The sequence below is a fragment of the Zonotrichia leucophrys genome, unplaced genomic scaffold, assembly GCF_028769735.1.
Source record: "Zonotrichia leucophrys gambelii isolate GWCS_2022_RI unplaced genomic scaffold, RI_Zleu_2.0 Scaffold_206_87780, whole genome shotgun sequence".
Taxonomy (NCBI): Eukaryota; Metazoa; Chordata; class Aves; order Passeriformes; family Passerellidae; genus Zonotrichia; species Zonotrichia leucophrys.
This window is the reverse complement of record NW_026992411.1, coordinates 25,068-35,759: the sequence shown is the minus strand read 5'-3', so window position 1 is coordinate 35,759 and position 10,692 is coordinate 25,068. Positions and strand designations below refer to the sequence as shown.

General features: G+C 52.9%; 1 protein-coding gene across 1 annotated transcript; it reads left to right on the top strand.

Annotated features, from left to right (window-relative positions):
• The first annotated feature begins 467 nt into the window (after nucleotides 1–467).
• Nucleotides 468–1,400, top strand: LOC135461170 (olfactory receptor 1G1-like). The gene is made up of 2 exons (XM_064738157.1): nucleotides 468–761; nucleotides 1,122–1,400. The coding sequence occupies exons 1-2, from the start codon at nucleotides 468–470 to the stop codon at nucleotides 1,398–1,400; spliced, it is 573 nt and encodes a 190-aa protein (XP_064594227.1).
• Nucleotides 1,401–10,692: the final 9,292 nt, after the last annotated feature.

The following is a 10,692-nucleotide window of genomic DNA, read 5'->3' as shown; positions in this document are numbered from 1 at the left end:
CTGTTCTTTCAGAGGGCAGCAGAAATGCAGAGAATTTCTGACATCCAAAAATAATCAGCAGGGGAGATGAAGAAAAGCTGTAAATAACACTAGTACATTTAAACAGACTTTACCATTCTGGTTCTCTAGCAGTGGGAGGGCAGATGCTGACAGGGTTTTCTGTTTTAACAGAGATTCAAAGTGGAACACGAGGACAGGTCCCTGTCCCTCTCCTATGTCTGCACAGCAAGGCTGAACTATAAAAATCTCTGTGTGTATCTGCCCTGACCCTGAAGTCCCACTCAGGCAGCACCAGCCAGGGCTCCACACTTGGAGCTGAAGGAAAATCTGCTGGAAATTGAAAAGGGTGTCAGAGTGTTACAGGAGAAGGGTCTGTGGGAAAAGGCTTTGAATTTGCTGGAAGAAGTTTGTACTAACCGGTCACTGACTTTTCTCCATGAACAGCTCCCAATGGCCAGAGACAGCTAATGTCCAATAGCAGCTCCATCAGGCACTTCCTCCTGCTGGCATTGGCAGACACGCGGCAGCTGCAGCTCCTGCACTTCTGCCTCTTGCTGGGCATCTCCCTGGCTGCCCTCCTGGGCAACGGCCTCATCATCAGCGCCGTAGCCTGCGGCCACCACCTGCACACGCCCATGTTCTTCTTCCTGCTCAACCTGGCCCTCAGCGACCTGGGCTCCATCTGCACCACTGTCCCCAAAGCCATGCACAATTCCCTCTGGGACACCAGAGACATCTCCTACGCAGGATGTGCTGCTCAGGTATTTCTAGTTTTCTTCTTTGTCACAGCAGAATTTTCCCTCCTGACCGTCATGTGCTACGACCGCTACATGTCCATCTGCAAACCCCTGCACTACGGGACCCTCCTGGGCAGCAGAGCTTGTGCCCACATGGCAGCAGCTGCCTGGGCCAGTGCCTTTCTCAATGCTCTGCTGCACACAGCCAATACATTTTCCCTGCCCGTGTGCCATGGCAATGTCCTGGGCCAGTTCTTCTGTGATGTTCCCCAGATCCTCAAGCACTCTTGCTCCAAATCCTACCTCAGGGAACTAGGCCTTCTTGCTGTTAGTCTTGGTTTAGCTTTTGGTTGTTTTGTGTTCATGGTTTTCTCCTATGTGCAGATCTTCAGGGCTGTGCTGAGGATCCCCTCTGAGCAGGGACGGCACAAAGCCTTTTCCACCTGCCTCCCTCACCTGGCTGTGGTCTCTCTGTTCCTCAGCACTGGAACATTTGCCTACCTGAAGCCCCCCTCCATCTCCTCCCCATCCCTGGATCTGGCCCTGTCAGTTCTGTACTCGGTGGTGCCTCCAGCTCTGAACCCCCTCATCTACAGCCTGAGGAACCAGGAGCTCAAGGCTGCAGTGTGGAGATTGGTGACTGGACGATATCAGAAACATTAAACGGGTTGCCAATTTCTGCAAATCACTTGTAATAAAAGTAATCTTTTTTTGTTCTTGTTGAGTATGGTGGTTGATTTATTTTTTTCATTCTTTTTAAATTTCTTTTTAATATTGTTGAAAAGAAATGCTAATGGTTTTGCCATTTCTCACTTTGCTTCTCTCCACCTTTGCTGTGGCCCCAGACTGTGTCAATGAGCAGCTGTGCCATTGGTGGCTTTAAACAAACTAAAGGATCTCCCAGGAAAATTTTCACCAGAGATGCCCCTTTTGTTCCTTCTCTTGAGCTGCAGCAGCAACGTCTGTGTGCAGAGCTGGGGGCAGATCAGTGCTGGCCCAGCAGCTGTGCCCAGCAGCAGCAGCACTTGGTGTTGCCAGTGCTGCTGCCGTGGCCCTGCCCCGCTGCCCTGGTGGCCCTGGTGTTGCTGCAGGGCCTGAGTGCTCTCGGGGCCGGGCACAGCCCTGGGGGTGGCAGTGCCGGGGCTGCAGCAGGGACAGGCCATGGGCACTGCTGGGGCAGCGCTGACGCCTCAGCCCAGGGCCTGGGGGCTCCAGGCTCCTTGCCCAGGCTCTCTCAAGAACACACCCAGGCCAATGCTCAGCACAGAAAAGCCCCGTGAGCAGCCCCAGGCTGGCCGTGGGCAGGCTGGGGGCAAACAGCATGGCTGGGGCTCTGCAAGGGCCCTGGGGCAGATGGGAAGGAGCAGCAGAGCAGGGGCTGATCCATCCCCAGTGCACTGCACAGCCCAGGGCAGCGTCCCAGAGCGTCCTGATGGAGCTGCCAACAACATCCCCCCTCTGCAGCCCTGGCCTCTCCCCCAGCTCACACAGGTGCCCCATCCTTGCAGGCACAGCCATGGCAGCACTGGCTCAGCAGCTCCTGTTTGCATTGCACAGAGCAGGGGGGAGCACCCCCATACTGTTGCTGTGGGGACATGAACCTGAGGGAGCACAAATGCCATCAGCCCCTGGGGCCAGCAAGGGCTGGGGGACACCAGGGAAACCACTCAGCTTTGTCCTGGCCTCTGCAGTCAGCCAGAAAGTTTGTTCCCATCAGCTGGGAGTTTCCTGTCCCACTGCAGATGCTGTTGCTCAGAGCCAGGGCTGCCTGGCAGCCACCCCCAAACTGCCCTGAGCATTTCCTATGCTTCACCTTTGCTTTCTTTGCTCTGTATGTTACAAATTCTATCCTATTGCCAACCCCTGTCCCCTCCCCTGCAAACAGCCCATCCCTGTTTGCCCTTTCCTCTCTGGCCCCACTCCCCATTGCAGTTCCCGACTTGGCACCATGGGAACATCCCTTGGGCAGCAGGATCATCCTACAAGTGCTGCAGGAATTGTCTGCAGGCTCCTGCAGTGCCTGGTGCTGCTCCCTTGCCAGAGGCACCCCAGGCCAGGGGGCACATCGGGGCTGCTGTGTCTGGCTCTGGGGCTCCCTGTTCTGGGCAGTGAGGAGGAGCTGCAGAGGCTCTGCAGGACTGACAGGATGGGCTTTGGGGCTGGCAGGAGAAGCTGAGGGACCTCAGCTTCTCCTGAGTCTGGCCAGGCCTGACTGTACCAAAGGCAGAGCTCAGCTGCCCTTGGGGGCTGCAGCAACACTCCAGAGCCCAAAGAGCCTCCATGGGAGGGAGACCAAGGCTGCAGGAGGGAAATGCAGGGCTGCAGTAGGATGGGGAGGGCATTGAATTCCAGCACACACCTCAGCTCTCCGATGATCCTGGCACCAGGCTGGGCCCTATTCAGACTGGAGCAAGAGTGACACAAAACTACAACTAAGATGCCATTGTCTATATACCTTCCTATATGGCAATCCTGTGTTGATGGTGGGATCACATGTCAGATGTTGCTGGGATGTCACAAGGAGCTGAAGGAAGAATTTGGATGTTTCTTAAATTTTATCATGTTCACATTTTTTATGTTGACCATGAAGAGAAACATTTCTGTGTCTCTGAGTCTCACCAGTTCCTGGTCCCTCAAAAGACACAAATCTGATAAGTAGAGGTTCCCACTGCAGGGGCTGCACTTGGACGTCTGTCCATAGCCAGAGCAGAGCTCTCTTATCCCAGCAAGTCCCTGCCAAAGGAGGGATGAAGGAAACAGGATAGGCTGTGGGGAGTAGGGGCAGGGCAGAACCAGGGAAGAGAATAACTTTTGCATTTAATGGAGCTGTGCCTTCCCTTGTCTTTGTTGGCTGACAAGAAATGAACATCCCTCTGTGTCTCAGGCAGCTCCTTCTCCAAGGAAACCAGGTGGAATTGGAGCCAAGGAGCTTAAAGCTGCAGGTGCAGCCTGAGCTGGAGGGAGCTCAGATTTGCACAAGGCTGCTCTGAGTGCCAGGGCTTGGATGGGGGAAATGGTGGAGTGGGGGTAGGGACAGAGTCTGATTGATTGTCAGCCATGAAGGGTCTTGATTTTCATATCAATTCCAACTGCATGAGGAGGTACTTGGATTCACTGTCAATTGAAGACTGCACATATCAGTTTATTAACAGGGAAAAAAAACTAAACAGGACCTAAAAAATGGAGTGTGGAATGTGGCTGGGAAAGCCCTGCCTGGGCTGTGCCAAGCAGGACACACAAGCCCTGACTGCCATTCCCCAAACAAGTCTCTCAAGGAGACATTTAAAAGGAATTCGAGTTGTTTGTGTCCTCTGAGCTGGACTCCCTGGAGAAATACCAACAAGAGATTCTCAGGAGCTCAAAACAACAACACAGCCTTTACTAGTAACTTTAGAAAATCAGAGAAGCTTTGGCAAAAGGTTTAATAGGACATTCAATCAAAAAATAAAAAAACACTTGTCAAAGCATGAATTTGGCCCATTCAACTTCTCAAACTCTAAGCCTGTTCAATTTTAAGTTACTCAAAATTTGCAAGAAGAGGGAATTAGAGAGAAAGACAAATAGGATACAGAGAAGCACACACGCAGCTACCAACTCCTGCATTCCAGCACTGCTCAGATAGAAATTCCAAGAGGAGGTAGGGTCAAGATGTGTGCTTACCTTGGGGGCAGCCTTAAATAGCCCTTGGTCTTCCTGGGCCCTTCCCCCAGGTGGGCCTTGGGCTCATTTGGTCCCTCAGGATCTGGGCTGGGGCTCCAGAGGTGGCTGTGGAGCATTGCCTGTGCTGTGCCAGGGACTGGCAGCCACTGCTGGGCTGGGATAGAGGCTCTGGGGGGATTGGGGTTCCAGGGTAGGGTAGGGCCAGGGTTCCAGGGCAGGGCAAGGCTGGACCTGCCCCTTCCTCCCTCACACACAAAATGTTTTCAGCCAACAATCTCCTCCAGTCTGTCACAACAGGGAATGTTGGAGGTGGAACCCAAATTTGCCCATGGGCAGCTGGATAAGAAGGACAGGTCTTTTCCGTAGCACAGAGCCCCAGTGTTTGGAAGGCAGGTGAGAGCCTCACTAGGCCAAGGCCAGCCAGACTTGTCAGGAATGGCAGATTTTGTCTGGGTGTCATCTTTGGATTAAGGGAATTTTGAGGTGGAACCCAATCTCGGCTATGGGTTCCTGGAGCAACTGGCAGTGACTGAGTCTACACTGAGGGCAACTGGGATTGACTGGGACCATGCTGGGGGAGACTGGGATCAGAGTGAACTCATACTGGGATCATACTTGGAGTGACTGGGTCAATGCTAGGCGCCACTGAGAGCAACTGGGGTCAGACTGGGAGCAGCTAGGACCATGCTGGGAGTAACTGGGATCATACTGGGAGGAAATGGCACCATGCTGACGGTGACTGTGGTCATTCTGGGAGGATACTGGTAGTGACTAGGCAAAGGCTGTGGGCAACTGGGATCATGCTGGGGCAACCGGGATATACAGGAAGTGACTGGAACCATGCTGGAGGTGACTGGGAGCTACTGGGAGTGAATGGAAACACACTGGGGGCCACTGGGATATACTGGGAGAGACCAGAAGTGACTGGGATCACAGAGGAACCATAAAGGTAGTTAGTGGAAGAATACTGGGAGTATCTGGAAGTGACTGGAATTATACTGGGTAACTTAGAATGACTGGGACGATACTGGGGACAAATGGCACTGTACTGAGCGTGACTGGGTTCATACTGGAATCATACCAGGAGGGACTGGAATCATACTGGGAGTGCCTGGAACTATAGTAGGGGATAATGGGAACACCTGGGATCATGCTGGGATCATGCTGGGAGGGACCGTGATGATACTGGGATCATGTTGAGTGCAACTGAAAGTGACTGGGACCATACTGGGTGTGACTGGGAGCCACAGGGCCCATGCTGGGAGTGACCTGGGGGGGAACTGGGGCAACTGGGCCAGCTGGGACTCAGGGTTGTTCTCCCCCAGGGCTGCCCCGGGTCCTGCTGCCACCTCCAACCCCATAGAGCAGAGGGACAGGGGACAGGGACAGGGGACAGCTGAGGGACAGGGGACAGCCAAGAGACCAGGGACAGCCAGGGAACATGGCCTGGCTGAGGGACACTGAGCTCCAGCACTTGGGGCCATTCCCTTGGGCTCTCAGCACAGGCCCAGGGGCAGAATCCCCTCCAGGAACTGTTGTTTGCTTTGAGCTTTGCTCTGGAACATTCCCCAGGAGCCCCTGCAGTGACTGCAGCCTGGCTGGGTGCCCAGGGCCACCAAAGTCGCTCTGGCAGTGCCCTCCTGCCCCGGGCAGGGACAGAACAGCCAAGGAAAGGCTTGTGCTGGGCTCAGGGCAGGGACAGGGCACTTCTGTGGTGCTGCCACGAGCACAGCAGAGCTGGCCTGGGCAAAGGATTGGGATTAATGTCCCATGGAATCCCAGCAGGGATTACTTCTCATTGCACTGCTGGCATTGCATTGGTCATCCATTCAAATAATTTCCCCATGGAATTCCCATGGCAGTGAGTTAAGGGGAAGAACCATCCATGGAATTCTCACCTGATTGCGATGAGAGTGAGATCTGGCCATGGAAATTCCATGGCAATTCCTGCATTCCCAAGTCCCCCATTCCTGAATCCCCCATTCCCATAGGAATTGCCTGTCGCAGACATTTTTTCATAGAAATCTTTTTTTTTGGGACTTGTTTATTTTCTGGGAAGCTGAGGCCCCAGAAAGAGAATGTAAACAATGATTATCAGCTGCTGTGGAATGCAATAGGATGCACCTGGGATTGGTTCATGTTCCATGTGTACAATTAAGGGCCAATCACAGGGCAAGCTCTCTGGAACACAGGGACAGAGAACTCTCTTGTTTTTTAGATTCCTTCTATTCTATTCTTAGCTTAGCAGTCTCTGCAAGCTCTCTCTTTATTCTTTTTAGTATAGTTATAATGTATCATATATCTTATATCAATAAATCAAGACTTCTGATCAAGAAACAAGATTCTCGTTCTTCTCTCACCCAGTGACCTCATAAGGTCACTGTAATATCTGGTGACCCCTCGTGTCAGAGCACAAATTAATTTGATAAGACCAGAGGAGCAAATTGCTGCACTGGGTAAAATCCTGTATGTGTAGCATGTGATGGTTGCTTTGAAGTGACCACAGAAGTGGAATCAAGCCAGGAGCTGCAGGATTGAAGATCCTGATTTGGACAGAGTTACAGCCAAGGCTAACCACAAGTGAACCTTCTTCTGGAAAACCTTCAGGAAAAGATGGTAGACCTGAGCAGCATACCCGCGGAGCTGGCCAGAGCAAGCTGGACTCTTTCAAAAGGTACTGTTTGCTTTTCTATCCCTGAGGGTTCAGCCGTGAGAAAATTATGGCTGTTTATATGGGGGACACACCCCTCGGAGGACGTGGTTCGTTTTTCTTCTTCAGAGAAGAAACTTATTGCCCTCTGGCAAGAATGGTGTAGAGAACACGGACTTTTTTTTGGAAAAAACAGATCTCTATAAGTTCTTTCGATGGGCAAAGCTTTTTGGGATCTTTACTGATGTCCTATATGCTCTGGATGTTTTCGTGTGGGAGTGCATGAATTCCATCGTTTACTCCGTCTACAGTTGCGAACGTCGTTTGCCTCCTATATATTCAGTATTTAGACTGCTCTTCCCAGTTTTGAAACGGAGAGCAGCTGTTTTTCAATGGATTTTTAACTGCTATGGGCAGGCTCCGTTTCCACCGTCCCCGGTGGGAGAAGACGCGGTGGGGGATGAGTGGGGGCTTCCCAGCCCCCCGCTCTGCGGCGGGGGGAGGCGAAACTTCGCCGCGCGAAGAAGTTTTTTTTACTCTTTCTTCTGAGCCTGCACAGACGAATTCTTCTCCTCGCCCCCCTTCTCTCTCTCCGAGGGGATGGGAGGAGGCGGCGCGGCTCGAGCCTGCGCCGTTGGTGCCGCCCCTGCCGGCGCTGTGTCTGCCTTCCAGACCCGCCTCACCGGAGCGGCCTCCACTCCAGGCAGTCCTGTCTCCGCCTCTCCAGGCGGCCCCGCCCACGGCTTCACCATCTTCCCTTCTTGCGGCTGAATCGCTGTTGCTAGGTGACGACGACGCTTCTCCAGCTTCTGGCTCGGCGGGGGAGTTTGCTTCAGCTCCACCGGCCCCCCCACCGCTTCAAGCTGAGATGGTCCCTGTTCAGGATGGTGCTGGAGACGGCGCCAAACCTGCAGGACCCTCGGAACAGCCCACGGCCACTCCTACATCCAGCAAGATTCCCTCCCCGGTTCCAGCTTCCCCCCCGCTGCCTGCACAGGCTGCCCCAGCAGTCCTGCCGTTGTCGGAGGCTGTGTCCTCCGTGTCTGCGTCAGAGACTGCCCTGGAACCGGCGGCTTGTTCAACCTCGGACCATCCCGGACCGGTTGCTGTAGCAGCGGCCCCAGCGGCTGGTCTTCCCTTCCGTGGAGCGGGGGCTGCCCGTCAGCTGACTAGGGGGGCAGCCCGTCTCCCTGTGTTTAAGATCAGCATTCTCGGCGGGCTGAGGGGTGGTTTTTCAGGGATTGTCCCATGGAGGCTGCCATCTCTGCCGCTTCTCTTACGCCCTAGCGGTGGGGGGCAGGTGCATCCCGAGAGCTCTGCCTTTGGTTCCCAGCCCGGAGGGAGTGGGGATGAAACCATGGGGCAGATGAGAGACAAACCTGCTGCGTTTGCAGTGCAGAGGGAGAGGGCACAGATGGAGGAGACCATAGTTGGTTTGCTGTGGGAAACAAACATCTCCAGGCCCCAGATGAGATTTCTGGGGAAGGCTTCTATTTCCCTGCTGCTGGCATGCCTCAGTGGTTTTGGGAAAAGGAAGCGTGTCACCACCCGTGCTGCCATTGTACTGGCAGCAGGGTGCAGGCCTGTGGGAATGCAGAGCCTGCCTCATGGGTTTGGCCTGGGCCGTTGGGCTCAGGAAGTTTTTGGGCCAGGGCCAGCATTTGGCCTCTTGGTGTTACTGGGGGTTGAGGTTTCTCCTACCGGTCCTGGTCCCCCTTTGTGGGCCAGTTTTGGGGTTCCTGGTCCCTCATGGGCCAGGGCCCCCAGGGCCTTTCCTTCTCTGGCACTGCTCTGCTCTGCTGCTGCTCTTTTCATTTTCAATCACAAAAAAAAAACCAAAACCAAAAAAAAATTAAATTAAAATTAAATAAAAAAGATTGAAAATAGCGGGCAGCAGCTCTGAAGCACTGAAGCATTGAAGGGCCAGAAAGGGACATTCCAAAGTTGTTCAAATTGTTTGAAATTGTTTGAAATTGTTTGAAATTGTTGTAGGACTGTCAATGGTTTTTTGATAACTATTGATGGGACTCTTTTGCAGCAAGTCTGTTTTCAGGACCAAAAGGGGCTCTCAGATGTCCAAAAGAAACAACTTCAGCTCTTGGACTGTTCCTGAAACCCAGCTGCTTGGACTTGGATTCTCTTTGCATTGTTTATTGCGTTTTCATATATTGTAGGATTGTTTTAGTGATTTGTTAGTATTGTATATTTTACAGGTGAAGACATTTCCTGTTCATTTCACATCAGCATTTTTCTTTTAATTTATACAATATAGAAAGGTAAGATGTCGCAGACATTTTTTCATAGAAATCCTTTCTTTCACATTTGTCCATCTTCTGGGAAGCAGAGCCCCAGAAGAAGAATGTAAACAATTGTTATCAGCTGCTGTGAAATGTAGCAGGTGCCCCTGTGATTGGCTCATCTTCCATGTGTACCATTAAAGGCCAATCACAGGAGCAGCTCAGGGACAGATTCCCTGGACACAGAACTTTGTTATTCATTCTTTCTATTCTATTCTTAGCTGAGCAGCTCTCTGCAACTTCTCTTCTTTTTCTTTTTAGTATAGTTATAATGTATTATATATGATATATGAATAAATCAAGTCTTCTGATCGAGAAAAAAGATTCTCGTCCTTCTCTCACCACAGTGACCGTCTAAGGTCACTGTAATACTGGTGAGGCCACATTTCGAGTGCTGTGTCCAGCTCTGGGTCCAGCTCTGGGCCCCCAATTTAGGAAGGCCATGGAGGGGCTGGAGCGTGTCCAGAGAAGGGCAACAAGGCTGGGGAGGGTTCTGGAACACAAGTCTTTTTCAGAGTGGCTGAGGGAGTTGGGATTGTTTATCCTGGAGAAGAGGAGGCTCAGGGGAAATAAGGCAATATCGGGGCAGGGGTTGGATTGGATGATCTCCAAGGTCTTTTCCAGTCTTACTGATTCTGTGACTCTCTGGAACCACCCTTGGATCAGTTGCAGGAGGAGCCCAGGGCCTCCTCTTCAGAAGCTCCAGCAGCCCAGGTCCCTCAGCTTCTCCTGCCAGCCTCAAAGCCCATCCTGTCAGTCCTGCTGAGCCTCTGCAGCTCCTCCTCACTGCCCAGAACAGGGAGCCCCAGAGCCAGACACAGCAGCCCAGATGTGCCCCCCTGGCCTGGGGTGCCTCTGGCAAGGGAGCAGCACCAGGCACTGCAGGAGCCTGCAGACAATTCCTGCAGCACTTGTAGGATGATCCTGCTGCCCAAGGGACGTTCCCATGGGGCCAAGTCAGGAACTGCAATGAGGAGTCAGGCAAGAGAGGAAAGGGCAAACAGGGATGGGCTGTTTGCAGGGGAGGGGACAGCAATGGGCAATAGGAAAGAGGAAAGAAAGCAAAGGTGAAGCCAAGGAAATGCTTGGGGCAGTTTGGGGGTGGCTGCCAGGCAGCCCTGGCTCTGAGCAACAGCATCTGCAGTGGGACAGGAAACTCCCAGCTGATGGGAACAAACTTTCTGGCTGACTGCAGAGGCCACAAGAAACCTGAGTGGTTTCCCTGTCGTCCCCAAGCCCTTGCTGGCCCCAGGGGCTGATGGCATTTGTGCTCCCTCAGGTTCATGTCCCCACAGCAACAGCATGGGGGTGCTCCCCCTGCTGTGTGCAATGCAAACAGGGGCTGCTG

Coding starts and splice junctions, on each gene's coding strand:
- LOC135461170 (XM_064738157.1), top strand. CDS start 468: ATGTCCAATAGCAGCTCCATCAGGCACTTCCTCCTGCTGGCATTGGCA. Junction 762..1,121: donor ACGCAGGATGTGCTGCTCAG/GTATTTCTAGTT, acceptor TCCTATGTGCAG/ATCTTCAGGGCTGTGCTGAG.